General features: G+C 42.2%; 2 protein-coding genes across 2 annotated transcripts; one reads left to right on the top strand and one right to left on the bottom strand.

Annotated features, from left to right (window-relative positions):
• Positions 1 to 4,764: 4,764 nt before the first annotated feature.
• LOC139649000 (ras-related protein Rab-39B) lies at positions 4,765 to 11,826 on the bottom strand. The gene is made up of 3 exons (XM_071525285.1): positions 11,612 to 11,826; positions 5,829 to 6,009; positions 4,765 to 5,010 (listed from the first exon to the last, which is right to left on the bottom strand). Exons 1-3 carry the CDS (start codon positions 11,824 to 11,826, stop codon positions 4,765 to 4,767), a joined length of 642 nt encoding a protein of 213 aa, XP_071381386.1.
• Positions 11,827 to 16,457: 4,631 nt separating this feature from the next.
• Positions 16,458 to 25,080, top strand: LOC139649001 (ras-related protein Rab-38). The gene is made up of 5 exons (XM_071525286.1): positions 16,458 to 16,746; positions 17,226 to 17,565; positions 21,137 to 21,267; positions 22,223 to 22,372; positions 24,739 to 25,080. The coding sequence occupies exons 2-5, from the start codon at positions 17,370 to 17,372 to the stop codon at positions 24,946 to 24,948; spliced, it is 687 nt and encodes a 228-aa protein (XP_071381387.1). The 5' UTR covers positions 16,458 to 16,746; positions 17,226 to 17,369; the 3' UTR covers positions 24,949 to 25,080.

Below are 25,080 nucleotides of genomic sequence, written 5' to 3'. Positions count from 1 at the left end.
AGAGAAACGGTGCAGCGTCCCAGTAAATCACTCTTTACATCTGTCTGGAAACGAGCCAAAAGCAGATTGCAATGCCGTCAAACATGGAGTGCTTTCCATCACATGAAAGCGGCTCCCTTCAAAGTGCCCTTCCTTGATCCCTTCAAAGGTCCCGAGGTGACTTTGTCAGCTTCTCTGAATCTCCATCTTGTTACTTGCACCAAGTCGAGCCTCAGATCTATAACGGGAGAGTGAAGCGGCTCATAAAAAAGGGAACAACTTCATGAAATGGAGTGCAGCACTCAGCCAGAAATGCTTCTTTCAAGTGCAGTAACATCATGTGACTTACTGTACTGCACTGGATTCAGGGAAGGGAACGAACTTGCTTTGTCCACAGGCTACAGTGTCTAGAGAAGCCCAAAAAGTCCCGGCCACTTCCACCATTTTACCAGCTGACTAGGCTTTTAGAAAAGATGAGGACTTCCAGATATTAGTTGTGTGCAGCGTTTGGCTGGTAGCTGCTTATTCCCAGTCCGATTGACTGGAATCAGCTGACTAGTGACCCAGTCCTGCCCATTTGGCTCTCTAAGCATGACTGCTTCAGGACTGGACCAGACTGAGCTGGTCCAGTCCTGACAATGGCATCATGGCCTACTGGCATCATGGCCGACAAGCTGCCATGATGGTTCACTCTGAAAAAGGATGTGTCACCTGTCTGTCTAGTTGTCACTGGTGAACGACACACATTTCTGATACTTTTCAACACAAACTATATTAATAACAACATGGTGTGTCAGTCGGCGTTGCTGTTAACATGTTTGTGTTGAAAAGCAACACAGACGTGTCATTTCAAGACGTGATGAAAGTCCATTCAATCTGATCTGTTTTTCCTCTGCTTGACCTAACCTGGGCAAAAAATCTATTTAAAATGCGTGGATCAAGTGGGAAAAATGACTGGCAAAACAAGCCAAACTGAGCTTCCTCCAGGTTTTCAAATAGATTCATGAAATTTATTTACTTAAGCGTACTCAAATATGTAATTTTTTTTGGCCAAGTTTTGGGATAGAAACATGAGCAACCAAGAGCTGAGTCGAAACATCCCAATCAAGCATCTTTTCTTTCACTGTAGCTACTTAGAAGATCTTTTAGAGTGGAAGCAAGATATTACAGAGCAGAGAGATAACCAACTGCGTGCTGTACAGCGGAGCAGGTCGACCAGCTGACTGACGTTTGGTGAAAGTTGGCCCATAAGAAGGCAAGGCGGGGCTACGAACACAAAGGGACCGCATTCAGGTACAAAAGTAGTCTGGACACTCGCTCGCAGTTTTCTACCATGGTGTAAAAACCCAGTCGGACCTTTTCTACGCTTAACACTTCTATCCTGCGTGCTTCATAACGTCCGGCTATCATCTCAAAGTTGAGTGACTTTGGGAACTGTTTCAATTTGTGTTTCAGTAGAGAGCATTGGTAATGATACAGCTTATAATGAGACTCACTGAAGTAGAGGCAGACAGCTTTTTGCCGCTGTCGTGGAAAAAAGAAAACATAATTGCAGTTAAGGTGTTTTTGTTACTTGGAACTGTGAGTTTCATGACCCTCAGGCCCTTGCAACCTGTTAGAACCTCATTGTACCATTTAAAAAATACATGGGTATGGGTTTTTTATCTTTTTTCTAGTTCGCCACCCTCCTTCAGCAAGGAACATTGCGGTGCATGGAGCCATGGAAACGGACCATCATTCAAATAATTTCCAATCATGTCTCAGAACAATCAGATGAACCATGTCAAGGCCTGGGGGCGGGAAAGACCTGTCCCTTTGACTTGGAAAAGACTCTCATTCACACGTAATTGCGCACATTTTCCAGTGATACGATGCTTAATGTAAAATGTCACCCTTTTCTTCAATGATACATTCACATACAAATACAATGAAACAAGCAAAAATGTCTTTGGAAACATATCTAAAGAAGGCATACAGTGTGTGAAAATGATGCACTTTATCCTCACTGACCTATATCATGGTAACTATGGGGGGAAAGGCATTGGATGAATGAATTAAAAAAAAAGAAATAGTCAAGCAGGGATGTAGCAAGCCGTCCAGGATTGTGTATCAGATCAGATAGTCACACAGAGTAGAAAAATAAAACGATAATGCAACGATATTTCTCTCCTACATCTAGAGTCGCTTCGTAATCAGACAAAACAAATTCTTCATCTATTGAGAGGAGAAGAAAAGGAACCACTTAAAATGTAGATCCAGCAAAAAAGTATATATAGATCTATATCTATATCAGGCCATCCAGGTACTTGTGAGGTACAGTTAACTCGCTAACGATGCTACCAGTGTCTCTCTATTCCCTCTCCGTATTAAAACGTTATTTATTCACTCCATTTTGCAGTCTGTTGACAGCAGAGACAGCCAAATATGTAAAGGTCGACATGGCTAACACAAGCATAAAACAGATGACTATATTTGGTTCAGCAATGATCTAAGAGTATGTGGTTCGGATGGGAATCTACAAGTGGTGGATGAGGGTGTACCGTGTTTTTCCACTTTTCTCCACCTTTTCCATACAGATGCAAACAGCTGGGAATTCAGTAAAAGTGGAAGTTGAGCATACACTCCCAGTAGGACAGTGTATTTTCAGATCACCGATGCATCTAAATTATGAATATTGCCCAGAAAATACAAAGAATGGGTCGTTTCTTGTAGCTAACAGACGCTAATTAAGGCTGATAGCATTTCCATCATGATTCCCATACTAAAATATTAATTCTGGTGTCGACATTCCAAAAAAGGCAGATTAGCAAGCAAACTGAAATACAAAATAGATGTTTAGTTAATCTGTCAACTAACATTATTTTATTCTAGTTATTTTGTTGGATGTGAATGCGATCTAAAAGTGGCCCCAACTTCTGCCTTTTTCATGTCTTTCTCCCAGCCCTCCTGTATGTATTGACAGTATGTAAATAGTTTGATGGGATCCATGAGACTATAAACCAACGTAATACTATCATTTACCATCTGACTCCACATTGCTTTGTCTGTCTTTAAGGGAAAATCAGGCCTAAAAACATTGGTGTAACAGTGAAATAACTACTTTAAACTGCCGAAATTCACACTGAAATGCCAGTAACTATGTTAGTTACATCAACCTGCAGCTTTAGATACAGGCGATGCAGTGCATTAAACTTAAAGTAAAACCTCTATGTTATATTACACACACACACACACACACACACACACACACACGCACACAAAGAAAGGTATGGAAATCACTCGCTCAGAACAAAATCTAACCCCTGTACCTGTGTCTATGTTGGGTTGCATTTATTGAATGCACTGAACGTCTGCCAGTTGGACTTTCTTTGCATGATTACAGTGTGGTACAATTCTATCTGTATGCGTGCATTGTGGGTAATGTTGTGATGTTTTTTTGGGGGGAGGGGTGGAGTCCATTCCTCCGGTTTCCTGTATGCTGCTGCCATGGTTTCCTCTGTGTGGTCCGGTCCCTCGCTGTCCATTTCGCCTTTTGAAATCAATTCTCTCTGGTTTGCTGTCCCAAAGTTCCCAAATGAGACTCCACAGTTCAGGTGGACAGGTGCTGTCCAGCTGTAGGCCTTAGGTGTGTCCAGCATTCCCACAAGTCCACCTTAACAAGTCCCCAGGTAATGGTGGACAGTCAGGAAGCTTCTGGTGCGTTCAATGTCCCCACGAGTCCGCCTCACTTGGTCAGTTTAGCTGTACACGTTTCCTAGAGTCGGTGTCTTTCTGCTTAAGGAGTCCTGCAGGGATTGGATCGGTGACAGTTGTGTTGTTACAGTGCGGTATATTAGCTGAATGATAGTGGACATAACCATGTAATCAAAGTCCTCCAAGCTTCACTGGAGGCTGAAATTGTTTTGTAAGAGGAATAATGTTGTCTCTGGCAACAAAACAGCAGTTCTGGGAAGAAGACTTGACCCTTCCTGCTCTCCTGCGTTCAATTTCAGACTTCCAGGACTCCAAAGAGCTCTGATAGCTGAATATAGAGCAAGATGGGGTTGGGCAGAAGAGAAACTCTCATAAACAGCAGGAAGGTTGAATCTAAGGTTGCTGACTATAACTTTTTGAATGGTATGTGCTAAAATGATGCTAGACACCAACAAAAAAAGGTATGTGGGGTTTTGTTTGTATGTGATCATGTAATTGCATATTGGAGGAGAGGAGGAGATCAAGAAGGGGAGGAAGGGAGAAGAGATGAGGGAAGAGACGGGGAGAGAAAGGGAAGATGCTGAGCCTTACTGGAACTAGAAGAGAAAGAGAGAGGAAGATGAATCAAGTGAAGAGCATGGCCCTGACTCAGCGAGGAACCTAAATGGACCCTTTTTCTAAGGCTGCCCTCCTCAGCACAGACCTTCAGGTAGGGATCATCAGGCAAGCAGCCAAACAAAAGAAAAAAAAAAAAAAACACCTAAAGGAAGTGAGTCACGCGAGCCCCCACGAGTCGACAACCGTTTGTGTCCCTTCCTCTCCGTGAAATAAAATGTATACGAATAGAAAAGGGCACAAGCCCTGCGCTACCCTGCCCCGCGCTTCAGATCTTTTTCGTCTTCATCAGCCAGTCTTTTCCTCAGAATCCCTCGCTCATCCTCCTCCATATCCAATCAGAACAGAGAACAACAGAGGGTTACCAATAGTTTCAGTCAGAGGGCCGACACCCCGACCAGCCAGCCAGTCCCCTCTGAATCCTTCCCGGATATCCCCCCTTTCGTCACCAATCCCATCGTTCGAGCTCTTCCCAGATCAACAGAGACAGCGGCGGTCGCTCTTGGTCACCTCCTCCGAGGAGTGAACCACGTTGGGGACGAACCCGCTCTTGACGCCCTCCCAGCCCTCCTGGATGGTGATGTCGCCGGACCGCACCAGGGCGAAGATGTCTCTGGTCAGCTCGGTGAAGGCGTGCTCCACGTTGATGGCGTCGCGGGCCGACGTCTCGACGTAGCGCATCCCGTACGCCCCCGCCAGCTTCTCTGCCTCCTGCCGGGTTACCTGCAAGATAAAATGAGATGAGATGAAACTTCCCCGTGGGGAATTTGGGCAGTAGAGTGCTTTCAGCTGACGTGACGCACACTCTGGCTGTCATAGTCGAGGTCCTCAGCTCTTGGACAACAGTGGCTGAGAATGGCTGATTGCGTTTTTTAAACGTACAAGTGGACAGTCTCAAAAGAATTGGAAAACGTGACAAATTTCTGTGCTGTTGACGGGGAACTCATCATTTCCCCAGTGATAGGTCGGAACAATTTTGTGCTCAGATATCATCATCTAACACATGAGACTGAACAACAACATCCAATCATACGTACTGAGTAGTGTTGCTAGTCTACAGTGCTGAGATGTTGTCAGCTATGTGGCCAGTAACTTACAATCTTCAAGGTCCACAACTGATGATGAAAGCAGACAGATCAAGATGATGAAGAGTTAAGTGGCTAAGACTCAAAAGTGTTCAGTCTGAGATGGGGCCTATACCTTACACAATTTCCTGATTTATTATTGTGTAATATGAGTGTAGTGTGTCTTGTACAGAGCATTTTGCATGTCATCTTGTAAATATCAGTGATCATATTCTTGCTTTGTGTCCACCAACTGCCCCATGAGAATTAATCAAACGATAAAGACTTGCTTCAGATCCAAATGTGCATTGATCTAAATGTGGACAGAGGACTCTTTTAAAAGCTGCAGACTCCAATATATCAAGTGTAAATTAAGTAACATTTAAAATAGCAAACACATTACCCCTGGCATGAATTTTAACACAATTTATGAGAAATTGAAACACTTATTCACATTCACTTTTACACGACGCCCACCTGACGTTGTGCTTCCAGGTCACACTTGTGGCCGACCAATAGGAAGACGATGCTGTGGGGCTGGACGTGGCTGCGAGCCTCCTCCAGCCAATCATGGACGTTCTGGAAGGAGCGGCGATTGGTGATGTCGAACAGGAGGAGCCCGCCCACCGAGTTGCGGTAGTAAGCCCTGGTGATGGACCTGGAGAGGCCGTGAAAGGGAGGGAAAGACGGAGGTCAGAGTCAGAAACGCTTCATTTCTCAAGTGAAATAAATATGCAGGAATTTGCAAAAAGCCAGCGAAGCAAAAGCCCACACGCCGAGTTCAAGGCGTCTAATGAGAGAGAAACCGACAGAAAGTGAGAGAGTGCAGATTTAGAAAGAGAAGGTTGCTTGGTGATGGGGCAAGAAGGAGTGATAAATTCAGGGAAAAAGAGATTCACAGGGAGAGAGAGAGAGAGAGAGAGATGACAGACGAGGTGTGAAAGAGGGAAGGAGGCAGAAGTGAAGGAGGTGTCAGGCGGAGGAGCTGAGAAGTCGTGAACAAATGAGATGGAGAGAGAGGAGGAGAGAGGATGACAGAGGAGCTGCGGATGAACGATCAGGGCTGAGACGGTAATCTTCATGATTTTGCCAGATATTATGACCACGATTATTCGTTTCAGTTATTTAAATAGCAAAAAATTCTTTCATTTTCTAATTTGATTTCATTTGGGAAACAGAATAATACATGGTTAAAGATAAAAAAAATGTCATGCATATTTAACCCCAGAGGATAGCACAAACAAGTGTCGCTTAAAACACTTATTTTCTCTTTGGAAGACAAAATAACTGGACATACAATACAAAACACTGAAAACAACACAGTCAAAAGATCATAGAATATACGTGACACTAGCAAAATTTTCTTATCACTGGCCTCTTCACAATTTGTTCCAACGGAAAGGTCTGACTTTTAAACATAGCTTTGGTAGGACAGTTTTTGATTTGATTTGACTTGATTTTTACTGCACTTTTGCTGCATTTCAGAGGCTTTTCCACCCTGACAAGAATACAATTCTGGGCGGAAAACACTGAATACTATTTATTTTTTAGCATGAAAATGGAAAAATGTAGAGATATTGGAATATTGGCACAAAACATCAGTGATCGGCAGCTTCGATACAAAAATAGCGGTGTCTGTATCTGCAAAAACCCGTATCAGAAAAGAGAATAATTAACTGCAGCCCGACTAGGAGGAGTGCTGCAAGGGATTCTGACAAGATGTGACACCGACACCCTCCCCACACACACACACGCACACACACACATACACACACACAGCCACCACCACCAGAAACATAAATATAACAATGAGAGGGAAAATTACAGGCTGAGTTGGAGACGGAAACAGAGCGGCATCATGAAAGAGGAAGAGGGGGGAGGATTATTCGCTGGAGAGAATACAGTAAGGGAGAAGAGTAGGTGGCAAAAACTCAGAACCAGCGAGTGATTCACTTGATTCGACACACACACACACACACACACACACACACCCTCACATATTTATGGAGGGAAGGATGACCACACAGATGAAACGACACTGACGAAGACGAGATCTGTGTCGTCGGTAGGAGGAAGAGGGAAGGAGAGGAGGAGGACAGACGAGGAAGATGAGGTCTGTGTGGAGGTTTTTACGCACATCCTGAATCTCTTCGCAAGAGCGGGACATCAGCAAAAATCAGCCAGAGCGTCAGGGAAAATCTTTCATATCTATAAATGGAAAGAAAAACTATTGCTACCTCGCCTTACAACCACGATGCCTGAACTATAAAAATGTAGAAAGGAAGAACAAATTCAGCTACTCTTGAAGGATGCATGGTCTAAAAAAATGTCTTCATTTTTTCAGAAAAAAATATTGTTTTGGCAGAAAGCTTTCATCTTAAATACCTTTTCAAAATGGCCTCTTAAAGTCAAAATGGCAACCATAGTGGACTTAAACCAATCATAGAATAGGTCAAAGGTCAATGTCTGGGAGGCAAGCAACAATGAAGCTTGAAATTTGCTTGATATATGGGTCACACAGAATAAATAAATCAATACATACCTCCAAGAACAATAATAATAATAATAATGATAAAAAAAAAACAAGCATTAGAACCTATAAAAAAATTATTTGTGTTAAAAATGTTGTGTGTACCATTATTAAAATTAAAGATCCAAAATGCTTCTCTCTTTTTCCTGATGGCAGTAACATTTGTAATACTCTCAGTACCAATAAAGATGAACATTATGAGGATATAAATGCAATGTAGGCCTATCCATTTTAGGGAAAAAGATGATATTGAAGTTTATTGTATCTCTAAAATACAAAGGATCCAGTCTGCACAGGAGCTGTCATTTTCTTCATCAAGGACTTAAAATCCTTTAAAAAAAAAAGTACCATCATTTAATGTTTAATAGGTACCATTTTCCTGCCAGTGGTTAGAGTAAGAAATAGTTCCAAAGTTTATCCTGAGCAGTGGATTTTATTTAAGCGATTCTGATTCGCTGTTCGGTCTCGCGGGGATGTGTCACAGTTGCTATGGAGACGCTAATCACGCTGACAGGTGAGACCAGTCTCCTTCTGTCAAGATGATGAGTCGAGCTGTGTGTGTGTGAGTGTGTGAGTGTGTGTGTGTATGAGTGTGTGAGTGAGGGTGTGCATGCATACATGTGTGAATATGCGTTTTTGCCTGTGAGCCATACATCATTTTTGCATTGTACCACTAAAAATTGGTTTCTTATATGGAAATATTGCAGTTACTTTTGCACTTTAGGCCTTTAGCTGAACTTCTAGTCAGTGAGGAGTTGGGGATTCAGTGCCTTGCTCAACGGCACTTCTACAGGACACATGGCTGTTGCTGGGATTGAACCTGCAGCCTGCCCAGTCTATCAGTTTGTTATCTAACATATCGGGTCGCAACCAGGTTCCAGGGGGTCCCCAGCAAAGTGGTGAATTGTTAAACTTCACCATTATTTCATTTACAAGAAGTTAACACAATTAGAGAATGCAGAAGAATGACTGTTTTGATCATAGTTTCTCTGTTATCTCTCTACCTACAATACAGACAGTCATGGAATTCTGGACAAAATCATATCTGACAATAAAAATATTCTCAAATTTGGGTTCAAGAGACAAAGTCTCATCAAATGGAGGTCCGTGGGTCTAATGTGATTTTTGTGATCCATTAATAGTTGTGTTTTAAAATTAGAACATCAGTACTTATACTGTACTCATACTGTACTTCTTATAAGCTACTAACAGTAACTTTTTTTTCTTCCATACTGTTTAATTTCTGTTCGTGCAATGTTTTTAAATAAAGTAGAAAAAAAGTGATAAACATGCAGACAACATGCTGCTAATTGAAAAACACAATCTAAATCTGCTTGAGGCTGGCTTACTGTTTTGAAAACAGTGATCAATAGTCTCACATTGCATTTTAAAATGAAAATTATCACTTGGCACCATCAGCAATATTACTACAGCGTGTTTTTGAGGTGGAGAACGCAAAAGTACTACTACTAGTCTACTAACTTTCTTTTTAACTGTAACGTAACTACTTACTTTTTAAGATAAGTAGGCTAACAAAGTAAAGATTACTTTTAAAAGTTACTTTCCCCAACATGTATAGATGATATACTAACATTACTATACAAGTGCTAATAGTGTTTCTCATCTGTGTTTTCAGCACATCCCATATTTAACTAACAGCCACATATTAGGTGACACTCTAAAGGAAGAAAAGAGGAAACCAAAGGCGGTTTGGTTGATAGCCAAATCCAAAATGAAATATCCACCATTTGAAATAAACTCCTACTCTTATAAAATGACTGGTGGCATGAAAGTAAAAGCACATTATGAGTTATTTTCATACGTATGATTCACCTTAAGACCTTCGCCAGCAAAACAGGTTTATTTTGAGAACAGAATCACCTGGCTGGTGAATTTCAGGTGGGATTTTTTTTATACATAACATTTGCAGTTATTTACTTGTTAGAAACACCATCCTCGTCTGTTTCTCTACCTGTATCACCTCCATCCACATTTGAATAATGGCTATTTATTCTGTACAGGCAAACTCTACTAGTTATTCCTAAGTAGTACTTCGGGTTTTGGGACCTCTGGGCTATGTGTGTTTTCTAGGTAAACAGATTCACCAGAACCAATTGTTCCCTGCTGATACACACTCTGAGTACGAAACATTAGTGGCTGATATTGAGTACTGATCCATCCAGTCCTGTAATTCTTCTGAACAAATCTTTAACATATCTTTAGTTTGGGCTCTTTAGACACAAAATAGTTTAGATTTAACCTGTTTTTCTTGGGGGTTTTTTTCACATTCTGCTATGTCTTAAATGGCTTGTTATTTGATTTGATAAGACTTGGTATTTGATTTTGGTGATGAAAATGAAATTGTCCGTTTTCAGTCTGTTCTCAGTCTGATATCAGTGTTTGTGTTGGTAAAGTCTGTCTTCCCTCGGCCTGCACAGCGAGGTCAGAGGTCACACCGTTTTTGGAAGGTACAAAAAGCCTGAAAAAGATGTTGCACCATTTGAAGCATTGCACCATGGATAACTTTGGGTCAACAAGACCTCTCTCTCTCTCTCCCTCTCTCTCTCTGACTCTTTCAGTTTTCTAATACATCAGCACTGACATTTTTACCGGAATTGCTGAAAGTGCTAATCCTTGAATTCTTCTTCTTCTTTTTTTTTTTTTTTGGTGACATCTTTGTTGCTAAGCGCTCATTGCTGTGGTGTTTCTGCACTGCACTTCCCAGAGATCACCTGTCAATCAAACAGTGTGTCCAGTACTGTGACTTCCACATACACACTACTGACCCTATAGAAAGAGTATTGTGATACTATACCATCAATTACCATAAGATCACTATAAACTCACTATAAACACATCGTAAGTCCCTATAGGAATATTATAAGATATTAAACCACAGGAGATTTAAAAACATCATCAACAACCATGAGATCACTATAAATTGTTTCTGGTACTCAATAGTGAGATAGAATAGAATAGAATACAGAGAATAGAATACAACTGGACATCTGTTCTGTTCTGTTCCATTCTAACTCACTGTATAAAGTTCTGTTCTATTCTATTGTTTTCTATTCCATTCTAATTCACTGGACAACAATGCTCTATTCAGTTCTATTCCATTCCATTCTAACTCAGTGCACAACAATGTTCTATTCTATTCTATTCTATTCTATTCTATTCTATTCTATTCCATTCTATTCCATTCTAACTCACTGGACAACAATGCTCTATTCTATTCTATTCTATTCTATGCTATTCTATTCTAACTCACTGGACAACAGTGTTCTATTCAATTCTATTCTGTTCCATTCTATTTTATTCTATTATGTTCTAACTCACTGGACAATAAAGTTCTGTTCTGTTCTGTTCTGTTCTATTGTTTTCTATTCCATTCTAATTCACTGGACAACAATGTTCTATTCAATTCTATTCTATTCCATTCTAACTCACTGGACAACAATGTTCTATTCTATTCTATTTTATTCTATTATATTCTAACTCACTGGACAATAAAGTTCTGTTCTGTTCTGTTCTGTTCTGTTCTAATTCACTAGTGAGTACCAGAAACACACTACTGTCCCTATAGGAGTACTGTAGGATTATTATAGTAATTTTTCGTTGCATGGGGCTATTCTCATCTCGCTGATGACTCTCTCTCTCCCTCACACACACACACACACACACACACACACACACACACACACACACACACACACATCCCGCCCCTCACCTGAAGCGCTCCTGTCCCGCGGTGTCCCAGATCTGCAGCTTGATCCGTTTCCCCGGCTCAATCTCCACCAGGCGGGAGAAGAAGTCCACGCCGACGGTGGGGTCCGACACCTGGGCGAACCGGCCCTCCGTGAACCGGCGGATCAGACACGACTTGCCCACCGTCGAGTCCCCGATGACGATCAGCCGGAACTGATAGAGCCATATCGCCTCCATGACTGCCTGTCTGTCTGCCGGTCTGCGGGGGTTAGAGATGAGACGGGTGTGCGTGCGTGTGTGTGTGTGTGTGTGTGTGTGTGTGTGTGTGTGTACAGAGAGAAAGAGATACACAGAGAGAGAGAGAGAGAGAGAGAGAGAGAGAGAGAGAGAGAGAGAGAGAGAGCAACAAGATGAGAACAGCCCTATTGCAAAATCACTAGGCTATAATACTCCTATAATATCACTAGTGTTTCTCCATAGTGAGTTTATAGTGATCTTAAGTTTTTTTTTTTTTATCTTCTATGATATAATATTCCTATAGTATGTGTCTAATGTACTCAACAGTGGATTTTTTGACCTTATGGTAGTTTATGGTATTTTTTTTATCTCCTATGGTATCACTATAGTAGTCCTATAGCCTTTTTTAAATCTCCTATATTCCATATAGAACAATAAGGTGTCTGTGGTAGCGTACTCGATGACTAATGAGTGTATAGTGACTTTATGGTAGTATATGGTATTATTTTTTGTTTTATCTTATATGGTATCACCAGGCTATAAATATTTCTATAATATTCCTAGAGTGTGCCTGTGGTATTCAATGGCGACTTTAGTTATCTAATGATAGTTTTAGGGTATTTTGGTGTGGTATCACTGTAATATTCCTATACTTATAGTATTCCTATAAGGATTAACAAGGCGCTACTGCTGTTAAATGCAAATTGAATGGGCAGAAAGTAACCTGCTGACTCATTCAGTGCTAATTAACTAACCCGATGAATAGGAAGAATAACAGCTTAAAAAACACATATTTGCATCCTAGTTAACTGTCCCTTGATTAAATTACTGAAATGTAATCTTTAACTGACGACTTGGCGCCCCCCCCCCCCCCCCCCCCCTCTCTCTCTCTCTCTCACACACACACACCGCTAGCTATAGTGGCTTCATTATATTCACAGCATGATTCAATTAAAACCACGTGATTAAGAAAATCCGCTTACTTTCTAGTCACTTGATCGCGTCAATTGATGTTTTCATAAGCCTGTTTTTGAATTACGGCCATAATGCCCCTTTTGATACGAGGCTTAATGTGTCCTTCCAACTCCTATATGCTATATTAATGATGTAGCGTTGCATTAGTGGGTTATATACTTCTGTATCTCCACTTCTGCTTTCTCTGCTTTTTGCTTTTGCTATCATAAATCAGGGGGTTTTCACTTCAAGGCTTCCCCGAACAGATGCATCATCTGATAGTTTTTGTCTTAGGGACCTTTAGCTGAGTAGATTTATGTTGTTAGTCATGATTTAATAGAAATGTCTCTGGGGTGATAGCAGGGATCAAACTATGTATCTCCATGTATAAAACCTCTCACTGTACCATATTCAAATGAATGAAACGACAAGGAAATGAAACTATTCCTCCTTTGCTTTGGTTCGGAACCTCCTCTAGGGCCCCTGACTGGTCCCCGGACCCCAGCTTGAGAGCCCCTGCACTGATCTAAACGTCTCTTTCCACTCCAGCCTTCACACCAAAGCCACCCTGCTCGTCCCGGCAGGGCGGGCAGGCAGCCAGACAGCCTCCCAGCACCCTCTCTGTCTGTGGCTGGATTGCGTAGCTGGGTCGGTATGCAAACATTAGTGTCCGGATCCCGGTGAATAGCCGCCTTATGGCCTCATACCGGATGCGTTAGGGCAATTTAGGTCCACAGCCTATACAGCGTATCAAATATCCAACCTTTGGAGATTTTCCGTCTCAAACAACAGCCATATCTAAGCGATGAATCACTATAATATTCTCTATAATATTCCTATAGGGAGTTACAGCGTGTCTGTGGGGCTCAATAGTGAGTTCATTATTTTATCTCCTGTGGCATCACTATAGGAGCTTATAGTGTATCTGTGGTGCTCACTAGTGATTTTATAATGATCATATCACACGTATTATTTCACTATTAGGCTACTAGCCTGGAGCTTATAGTGTGTCTGTGGTATAGTGAGTTTATATGGTATTTTGCTCATATAATACTATTCCTTTAGCGACTTTTCCTGTGATATTTGTATAGTAGACTATGATTATAACATTTTCTATAGGATGACTGTAGTTCATATGGGTATGACTGTTTATTTTCAGGGGGGGGGGTTTTCGGGATCACTCTATAGGTTTCCCGTCAGTTAAGCACTTCATATAAATCGCAACGCCTCATGTATAGGCTATTATAGATTAAGATGGACTCCAGCCTGATCTGAAGGCGGAGAGTGTGTAGGCCTACACTTAAAAACACGTCTTATAATAGATGTTTTTATCACAGTAGGCCTGTGGGCATCATGACAGGAAGACAGGCCCGTGTCCTGTCCTAACCGAACACACAGCCTTTCCCCTTTTTAGGCTCCGCGCTTTGATAAATAACAGAAATACAGACTTAAAATAGCCTACTTGGAACAGGAGTGTAGTCTAATTTAGGCCAGAATGGTTGCTCTTCTTACGGTGTTTGGTTGCGCCGTTCAAGACCAAGAGGATGTGGGCTCCATGGCACCGAGAAGTCTGTCTGGATGGATCCTCAGGACGCAGGAAAATCACCGAAATGACGAGGGAGACTCCGGGGATCGCGGACAGGGGCGATGTGTGTGTCTTGTTTTTTTTCCCCCACTCTGAAAACGGAGGCTGGTGTAGGCCTTGTCCTCGGCTGATTTCCTCGTTATGTCAGGCCCGAGAGTTGGATAGAAAAACGCACCCGGAGCAGGTGCAAAAAACCGGATCTTGCGCTTCAGCACGAGCCACGAATAACCGGCGCAGTCTGTCTGTCTCTCCGTCGAAACCAAAATCGTCGATATAGAAGACAGGATGTTCGCCGAGAGAGGGGAATCCCGTGCTATCACTCTGTGTTTGGTGTGTTTGTAGGTTTTGCTGATGATGAAATGGCAGCAGTAGCAGCAGCATCATATAGCCTGACTCATCCCGCATCAGTACCACTACCGTAATGGACCGTGGAAATGCGCACCACGTACGAAAAATAACTATAGTAATCCTATAATAGGTCTACTATACAAACATCACAGCAAAACTATAAGTCTATATGGTAATATTATTGTGAAGCAGTAGGATATAAATCACACAAAGTAAAATATGCTCACTATAAATCCACTATTGAGTAACACAGACACAATTTACGCTCCTACAGGAATATTACAGTAATTTTTTGTTTGGGACATGATAAATGACAAGGGCCTATGTCTCTTTCAGTCAAACTATAAGTCCCTATAGGAATGTTGTAGTGATATTACAAGAGATTAAAAACATAAAGCACAAAAAGATCATTAAAACTCACCATTGAAAACCACACATAGGCTACTCAATAAGTCCCTATATGAATAATATAGGAATATTATCGTGATTTTTCCTTAGGGACATTTTTAATGTATTGGAGAGGGGGAGTGGGGGGGGGGGGGGGGGTCCTCGTTGATTTAGAGACTAGGCTACTTATCCTGCTGCACAGTTAGTGCAACAACAGGGAAGCTCACTGCGCGGTCGTTGTGCGCACAAACGCCCAGTGCGCAGCCACGGAAATGTACGCGCTGGTAGATGTAGTTTTTTTGTAGACATGATGCGCGCGCGCGCGTGTGTGTGTGTGTGTGTGTATTTCTGCCTATAGGCTACTTATTTCACCCATTTTAAGAACTGAACGACTGGCAAAAGGCATCCAAAAATCACATTAATTTTCATAGAATATAGCCTATTCTATATTTATGTATAGGCATGTAGTGGAGAGGATTAACGTCAGTGTTATAGGACAGGGAATGGATGTTGTCAATGAAGGTCCTCACAAGTATAGCAATACAAATATAACAATGTGTTTTTGTGTGTGTGTGATGGGATAGATAGATAGATAGATAGATAGATAGATAGATAGATAGATAGATAGATAGATAGATAGATAGATAGATAGATAGAGCATTGAATAGAACATTGTTGTCCAGTTAATTAGAATGGAATAGAAAACAATAGAATAGAACCGAACTTTTTTAAGTCTCCTGTGGTTTAATATCTTATAATATTCCTATAGGGACTTACGGTGTGTTTATAGTGAGTTTATAGTGATCTTGGTAATTGATGGTATAGTATCACAATACTCTTTCTATAGGGTCAGTAGTGTGTATGTGGAAGTCACAGTACTGGACAGACTGTTTGATTGACAGGTGATCTCTGGGAAGTGCAGTGCAGAAACACCACAGCAATGAGCGCTTAGCAACAAAGATGTCACCAAAAAAAAAAAAAGGATTAGCACTTTCAGCAATTCCGGTAAAAATGTCAGTGTTGATGTATTAGAAAACTCGGAGAGAGAGAGAGAGAGAGAGAGAGAGAGAGAGAGAGAGAGAGAGAGAGATTCATATTGATGCTTTGGCGATATTGTTCGTAAACGTTCATGCCAATAAAGCGAATTGAAATTAATTCAACTGAGAGAGAGAGACAGACAGAAAGACAGACAAACAGAAGAGCAGGCAAAAAGACAGAAACAAACACAGACAAAAAGACAGACAGAAAGACAGACAGAAAGACGGACAGAAAGACAGACGGACAGACAGGTAGACGGGCAGACAGACAGACAGACAGACAGTATGGAGGTGTGGTCTTCCAGACAGACAGACAGTCAGGCAGCTCCAGGCTTCCAGAAGCAAACAGCTGACAGGCGTTTCAGTCAGTTGGGTTTCTTCTTCGGGGACATGGCAGCGGACCAGGCAGCGGGAGGTGGTGTGCACACAAACCGCAGGCTAAACAGATAACAACTGCTCTTTTTCTTTTTTTTTTTCTTTCTTTTTTTTTTTTTTTACATGGCCACGACAGCAGTTTACCTTCAACAAGTTCTCCTTTTTTTTTTCTCTGCGACGCAAACTTTTGCGCACGCAGGGAGGAATTCTATTTACCATTATGGACATGAGACGGTAATTTGACAGAATCAGTAGCCTACTATAACATTCCTATACACGCTTATACTGCGACTGTGGTACTTAATAGTGAGTTTATTATACTTTATGGTAGTTTTATCTCATATGGTAGCCTCACTATAATATTCCTGTAATATTCCTATACGGATTTCTAGTGTGTCTGTGCTGATTAAAGTGTTCTTATCGTTGCCCATCTACTCCTATGGTATCGCTATAGACTATTATTCCTATAATATTACTATAGTGAGCTGTAGTGTGTCTGTGGTACTCAATAGTGAATTTAGGCTATTAGTGACACTGCCATAGGCGTTTCCAGCCTATATGATTGACCTGTTTTTGATTTTTTTTCGACATTTCTATGATAGTTTCCTTCTAAAATTACAGGGATCCTGTTGTTGTTTGTCCTTAGGGGAGTGCATGGCTCATTTGTTTATTTAAAAAACTAAGTGGATTATGTCTCTGTTTCCCCCCTGCAGACCAAACAGAGCTGCTGTCACTCGTCAAACCCTCCAGATTTTGCAACAAGCTCACTGACTTTGTTTTTTTCACATGCGGAACCGATGGTGTAATTGGAGCCCGTACCGGTCTGATTTGGCAACACAGTCTCATAAACACTCACCATGATGCAGCAGGAGCGCTTGCTCAAAGTGTTGGTCATCGGGGACCTGGGAGTCGGGAAAACGTCCATTATAAAGCGCTACGTGCATCAGATCTTCTCGCAGCATTACCGGGCCACGATCGGAGTTGACTTCGCCCTCAAAGTGCTCAACTGGGATCACAAGACGGTGGTGCGGCTGCAGCTGTGGGACATTGCCGGTGCGTAAAACTCAGTCCGGTGTGACTCCGTGCATGTACGGGATGTAGTGGTAAATACAATGTAGGTGACACATCGGTCACACTTTGTTTGGATAGTCCAGGGCTGATAGTGAACTTGCTATAAAGTGACTATAATGTGTCATTTGAAAGTCTACCGAGTTTCAGATGGTGCAATATTAGTCTAGATATATTGTAGATAGTCTATAGGTTATACAGTGGTTCTCAGTGTGGGGTCCGGGGACCACCAACGGTCCCTGAATTGTTAAACTTCATTATTTAATTTACAAGAGGTTAATCCAATTAGAGACTGTAGAAGAATGACTGTTTTGATCATAGTTTCACTGTCATCTCTCTACCTACAATACAGATAGTCATGGGATTCTGGACAAAATCATATCTAACAATAAAAACATTCTCCGATTTGCATCCAAGAGACAAAATCTTATCAAACGGGGGTCCTTCTGTGTACTAAGTTCGGGGTCCTTGATATGGAAAAGGTTGAGAATCACTGACACAGTCTATAGATGCAGCAAACAGACAAGTGACCCTGTTAAAAATCTACTTTCTGTCACCTGAAGCTAGCAATGTTGCACTATCCAGATAAAGTGTTTCCAAAAAAATCTATTTCACTTTACTATGCTTTTTATCCCTTATAAGACAATATCCTCAGTTTGACGCCACTTACGATGAAGTATACTATGTGTGTCAGCCTAAAAACTCTATTCTGCACATAAAAAGGTGTGTAAACTGACTTCAGGTGAGTTTAGCCCTCCACTACATCCCATTACCTACAAGTGGAAAATGTCCTACTGTATTTGAGGTGTTATGAAAAGAAACACTCTTTGTGTTTTGCTTATAATCCCTCACTACACTGTCAGTCTCTCTCCCTCATGGGACGTAATTTGATGTGCATACCTTGGGAAACACTTCCCCCTTCTCTCTCTCTCTCTCTCTCTCTCACATACACACACTCTGACACACACACACACACACACACTCAGGGCAGTTTATCTTCTGTCTCCTCATGCTGAGCATATGGGTGTTGAGCCACATGACTGCTGATAAGAGCCATCATTTACATGAAGAAGACAGACTGCGGCTGTTGGAGAGACGGACTTTAGACCGGCGGCCAGTGATGGCTCTGCACCGGAGACACCGGAGACACTTCATACATGCTTTTAAACTGGGTCAATGGGTCTGCCTCATACACACACACACACACACACACACACTAGCAGGTGATAATTGTATCACAGTTGTGTGTGTGTGTGTGTGTAAGTCCTTGTTCGTTTCCATCAGTTGGCCCCCATACAACGGTTCACATAAGGTCAAGTGATCGTTTTCAGGTCAAAACGTCAAACTCTTATCTGATGTGTTTCATTAGCAGAACGTGTCAAGAGTCTCTCTCTCTCTCTCTCTCTGTCTCTCTCTCCCTCTCTCTCTGTCTCTCTCTCCCTCTCTCTCTGCCTCTCTCTCTCTCTCTGTCTCTCTGTGTGTGTGTCTCTCTCTCTCTCTGTCTCTCTCTGTATCTCTCTCTCACCCTCTCCCTCTCTGTCTCTCTCTCCCCCTCTCTCTGTCTCTCTCCCCCTCTTTCTGTCTCTCTCCCTCTCTCTCTCTGTCTCTCTCCTTCTCTCACTCTGTCTCCCTCTCTCTCTCTCTATCCCTCTCTGTCTCTCTCTCTCTCTCTCTCTCTCTCTCTCTGTGAGTGAAAGAACAAGATAGTGTCTGCTGTCAGGAGACAATGCTGAGACTGCTTGTGTGTGTGTGTGTGTGCGTGCGTGTGTGTGTTGCTTGGCATGCTTCTGTGTGTGTGTGTCCTTGTGTGTGCAGAGTGTGTATGCATGCGTATGTGTATGTGGTTGGGAATATAAGCGTGTGTGCCTGAGTCTTTTTTGTATCTTGCAATTGGGATCATGTGCAGTGTTTGTGCCAGTGTGTGTGTGTGTGTGTGTGTGTGTGTGTGAGTGTGTGAGTGTACCAGATGTTCTCTTGCTGATTCACTGGTATATTAGGATCATGTGAGGGAAGTTAGTTTCCAGGATAGAACCTTATTTATATATATTCATTTACGCACACACACACACACACACACACACACACACACACACACACACACACACACACACACACACACACAGACAGTTTAAGACAATTATATTTTACCCAATAGTCTCTGTAAGTCTATTAAGTCTTTGATTATCCTATTGATTTTCATAGAAGCATTATTCAGTCAGAATGTCAGTATCATGTTTTCCCAACTCTTAGTTACAGTTTGAGTCACAGAAGATAATTTTTAACAGGATGGAAGTCAGCAGTATGAAAAACAACTTGGACATTATTAAATTTTATGCATTTCGCAAAATCTCATTTGAGACATTTCATTTTGGAATTAAATATTTATATGTGTTGAACTGTATGAATGTGATGCAGGGTGTCGCTGAAAAAGAGCAAGCGAGCTTAGTCAACTTTCCCAGGATAATTAAGTGTTCATTCCCAAACCTGAAATGTTCATTGATCAATATCAACGATTACATTATTTAGACAAATGTATTACACAGGTAAACAATGTTGCAAAGGGTCTTTAGATATCAAATAACTTAAATAACAATCTATAATGCGTTTTATTTTCATGCCACTCATATCTCAATTTGGAATGAAACTCTTCAAATACCTGTACTTAATTTAAAGCCACAATGAAACGTAATTTTGAGAGCATCTTGCTTCCTTAATGTGATGTATTTCCTGTTGAAACAGGATGTTGGGGTGGGACATAACACAGGGAGGGATTATTCAAAAGTGTAAACCAATGGGAGGTCAGTTAGGGAGAGAAAGGCAGTTTGATTTGATGGGAGGGGCAGAGGGGCGGGATTGTTCAAAAATCTGTGATGTTTTATTGGCTAGAATTTATATTTATGCCTCCTGGTACACGAGGATGTCACCACTAAAGATTTTCTGTTTTCCAGGAAGTAAAAGTAATGCCCTATTGATATAGAAATACAAGAAAATGATTGCCTTTCTTTTTTGTGGCATAAATTGTCAAATAAGTGTATTGTATGATAGTTAAAATGAGTTTAAAAGGTGATTCATTTCTGTGTGACTTTAATTATTAAAACAGTTTTCACCTTCTGGCAAACCACAAAGACTGAGACTCCCTACATCTTCAAGATCGCAAAACAAGTCTTTTTTTGGTCTCTATTTTAAGTTAAGTTCAGGCATAATGTCTCTAATAAAGTTAATCTCAGAGTTCAGACTAGCTTTAGGTATCTAATCAACTTGTCAGGTGAAACTTATGAGGAGTTCCTGCTTTGCAGCTGGGCCAGAAAGTAACAATATGTGACTGCCCTTTCAAAGCCCTTTCCAACAGTTAAACTGTTTACTCACTTCCCTATTGTTCAAGTCACATTTGCGGTGCTACAAGGATCGTTCAGTCTAGATAAACTGCACACACACTCAGTGTGGGAAATTTTTGCAAATCAACAACTAATAGCAGGAACAAAACCCCCAGCAGAAATAATGTAAACTATATTTAGTCTGTTGTCCTTTATTTAAAATTGTATTTATTTGCTCCCAGGTCAGGAACGCTATGGCAACATGACTCGTGTGTACTACAGAGAGGCAGTGGGGGCGCTGGTCGTCTTCGACATGACCCGGCTCTCCACGTTTCAGGCCATCCTCAAGTGGAAAGGAGACCTGGACTCCAAGGTAAACTGAGAGAGAGGGGAAGAGAGGGAGGGAAGAAGTTAGGAAGTAGAGTGCTTTAACTTGTTTGCTTTACAGGTTAGTGAGGGTCTTGATATCCAACATCAAACTAACTTTACTCTGATCTTAGTGAAGGTGAAGCGAGCGACAGCGGCAGCGCTTACTGTTGTTGCCGGTCGAGAAAAAGTGAGAGTTCCTCCCCTTATGCAAAACTCAACATGTCTTGTAGCTGCATTGCATTCTGGTCTATTGAGGCTGCGGTGGGTGGAGTAACTGGTCTCTCTGCCTCTTCTACGATGGATTTCTCCCTGTATCGTTGTTGAACATCGGTGCAAAATGGCAGCTCTGGGGACTGTGGATTCTGAGGGACTGACACCAAAACCTGACGTTTACCATTGATGTTTTAAATTGCTAAAACATTTTCTGCTACAAACCATTGTAGCTGCTGGAAATATCTCAGTGTGACGTGACGTAACTTGTTTGGCCAGTTGTCCACAAGAATAAGAATAATACACCAGCAAACAACTAAATGAGCCCAGGAATGCAAAGTACATCACCAGTAGCTGTTTGTTAACAGTGTTAAAGTGTGTTAAGGTGGATTTTTACTTTAGTGTGTGTAGGCGAGTGAACAGAGCGGTGGATGAGTGTGGGAGTCAGAGACTTGGCCAAGGTCTCCAGCTTTCACTCTGCTCTTTAAAAGCAGGTAAAACATAGACCTGGCAACCTCAGTGTGAACTGATGGAAGGAGGGATGGATGGAGGAAACATAGAGGAATGATATATAATGCATTTTAATTTTAAATAATTCATTTCCAAAACATTATATATGCATTTGGGGGTTAAAAATCTGATTTTGGAGCAAAACTCAACACACGTTCCTTGAATAAAAGAACGGATGAGTGAAGCAGTGAGGGAATGGTGTCGCGTTTCCTCAACTGTCTACTTCCTGGTTGCGGTAGGTCGCCCTGGGCAACGGGAGGCCGGTTCCAGCCGTCCTATTGGCTAACAAGTGTGACCAGCGGCGCCAGGGCTTGTGCTCCAAAATGCCCAAACTGGAGAGCTTCTCTAGAGAGCACGGCTTCGTCGGCTGGTACGAGACCTCCGCCAAGGTAAGATGCTGTTCTGTGTGTGTGTGTGTGTGTGTGTGTGTGTGTGTGTGTGTGTGTGTGTGTGTGTGTGTGTGCATCCCTTGTTCTCACCAGCCCCTTAAAACACAGTGAGAGAGAGAATGACAGGGACAGAAAGAGAGAGCAGAAGTTTTAGCGTTTGAAATGATGATGGTCATGACTCGGAACTTCATTGTCTGTGTGTATGTGTGTGTGTGTGTGTGTGTGTGTGTGTGTGTGTGTGTGCGTGCACGTCTCCACACTGCTCACTCACAGACACAGAATGCAAATATTATCTTACACTCTGATCTGTTGTCTCTCTTCCCTCTCCGCTCTTTCCTCATTCTCTCTTTAAACAAATGTCACGGCATTTTTTTCTCTGTGAATTTCTTAATACCTCGCTCTCTCTCTTTTTCTCTCTCTCTCCCTTTCACACACTCCTCCACTTCCCTTCACTCTTTTACCTGTACACCCATTCAAGTCTTTCTCTTTTTTTTTTTTTAAGCTGCACTCGGCAAGATGCTTTTTTTTAAAAGTTTAAATCACAAAAACAGTGAAGAGCATCCCATCCCCACCAATTGAGACACTGTAGATTTGCCCTATTTGCCCAAATATATTATTTCTATTATTTTGGTGTCAGATATGATCAGTGGCGGGAAATTTTCTTTGTGGCACAGGAAGTGTCGAATCGAAATACAAAACTTGCCCCTAAACCTCAGAGAGAAAGATGGCCGAACCTCTTCACCTCCGCTCCCACCAAACACTAAGAAGAAGAAATTTAGGTCTGAGAAGTGTGCAGGAGTGTTTTCTCATATTTACATGATTTCTGGGTAACGACATCGTCAAAATTCAAGCTTTCCCCTCGCTGCTATTTGCGAAGTGGCCCAGTGCAGCTTTAATTGACAGGAGCAAGGCTCAAACACTGTTATGTGTAACTGAGGGACTTCTGCCCCCTTTAGGGTTGTGGACAAGGATCTTATTGTTGCAGATGTGTTGCGTTAGGTTAACTGGATTTTTGTTTATCTACTTATTCAATTTGTTTATTTTTGAGACTAAAGCGCACGTTGGAAGCCTGGCTGTTTTAAGTGCTGCTAAAATGATTCTTTATACTCTCCATCTGTCTCTCTCTCTGTTTCTCTATCCCTCTCTTTCACGCTTCATCCTCTCATTCTGTGTATCTGTGAGACTAAGGCCTGGTACAAAGTTAACACAAGGCAGGCTTTCTTCAACACATGTTTGTACATATGCAAGCGCTCGACTTACATTGTACACGCACATCGATGGGCTTCCTTGAGCGTTATAACCTGCTTATCCACAAGGGGGAAGCCCGAAACCCTCTGCGGGTATTTACAGTGACAAGCACAGATCCTGTACAGACCAGGGTGCGTGTGTTCAATTCTATGCACTGAAGCACTGCGACGCGGTTCAATTACCTAATTCCACTAACAATATTTAAATACCACATGGTAATAAGACTGCTAAAGTTCGTAGGGCAGCAGAAGACGTGTTACAGTCTACAAATCCTGTTACTAACACAGGTGAGTTTGGAGCAGATTGTGGATTGAGTTCAGTGCTGCTGGTCGACTGTCAGTATATCTCCACATGACAAACATGACGTGATGTGACATCAGAGATCGATTTAGATCAATTTCTATACACTGACCAACTTGATTTTGTGCCTCTGTATGGAAAACAATGCATCTCACAGTCAAAGACGCCCTCTAGAGGCCATCTGACGAAGCGCATCATCTCACGAAGCGACAGGTGTCTGACTGACTGCCTGCCTGACCAGAATTTGCCTCATTTCAAGCTGTGCGGTGGGAAAAATGGCTGCTGAAGAGGAACAGGAACTGCTTTTATACATTCTCGATCGCAACTGAAAGAAAAAGTTTAAAAAAAAAAAATGATGGTATGCCTGTACTTTAAATTGCCTGAGAATGCAAGATGGGGAATGTTCTTCTCTCGTTTTGCCCACGCAGAACTTAGCTGAAGAGAGGCATTTCCAACATTTTTTGTCGAAATTTCCTCCTTCATCGTATCGCCTCTGATCAGCCATGACAGGACCCGCTGCAGTCTGCTGGGCTGCTGTCACACTGAGCTGCTTAGAGGCTGGGATCAGACAGCAGGCTTTGGTATAGCTACTTACAAGTCGGACACTACGACGGTTGTTGGTATGTGTTCAGAACTGCACATTTTGCTACATAAGAACGTGAGAAATGCTCCTTGTGCTGCTTGCGTAGACGATGTAACCGTCGCCTTATGTGTATAAGATGAAGGCCGGTTCAACTTCACTCAACTCTGTCTCTTTCTCCCTCTCTCCCTCTCTCTCTCTCTCTCTATCCTCCCCCTCTCTCTCTCTCTCTCTGCAGGACAACACCAACATCGACGCGGCCATCACGTGCCTGGTGGAGAACATCATGACGGTGGAGGAGGAGCGGGCGGCGAGCGGCGCCGCCAGGGGCGAGGCGGACGCCAGCGTCCTGGTGCTGCCGCGCTTCGACTACAACATGAAGGAGAAGGGACTGACCGGCTGCTCGGGATGCCCCGCCCTCAAGCCCAGAGACAGAGAGGACGACTAGGGGAGGGGGCGGGGCCAAGGCGGGGAGACAGTGGGAGGAGACGGTGGGAGGAGAGGGAAGGATTAAAGAGGATGAGGAAGAAGATTACTCTGTTGAATAATTTATACGTAGTAAGATCAATTTGAATCCTTT

This window comes from Centroberyx affinis, unplaced genomic scaffold, assembly GCF_046629955.1.
Source record: "Centroberyx affinis isolate AG114_WGS23_722 - 3 ecotype Tasmania unplaced genomic scaffold, CSIRO-AGI_Caff_v1 ptg001281l_1, whole genome shotgun sequence".
Classification (NCBI taxonomy): Eukaryota; Metazoa; Chordata; class Actinopteri; order Beryciformes; family Berycidae; genus Centroberyx; species Centroberyx affinis.
This window is presented reverse-complemented; position numbering and strand designations above follow the sequence as displayed.

Coding starts and splice junctions, on each gene's coding strand:
- LOC139649000 (XM_071525285.1), bottom strand. CDS start 11,826: ATGGAGGCGATATGGCTCTATCAGTTCCGGCTGATCGTCATCGGGGAC. Junction 6,010..11,611: donor GCGGGACAGGAGCGCTTCAG/GTGAGGGGCGGG, acceptor CGGCCTCTCCAG/GTCCATCACCAGGGCTTACT. Junction 5,011..5,828: donor ACCTGGAAGCACAACGTCAG/GTGGGCGTCGTG, acceptor TTTATCTTGCAG/GTAACCCGGCAGGAGGCAGA.
- LOC139649001 (XM_071525286.1), top strand. CDS start 17,370: ATGATGCAGCAGGAGCGCTTGCTCAAAGTGTTGGTCATCGGGGACCTG. Junction 17,566..21,136: donor GCAGCTGTGGGACATTGCCG/GTGCGTAAAACT, acceptor ATTTGCTCCCAG/GTCAGGAACGCTATGGCAAC. Junction 22,373..24,738: donor GGTACGAGACCTCCGCCAAG/GTAAGATGCTGT, acceptor CTCTCTCTGCAG/GACAACACCAACATCGACGC.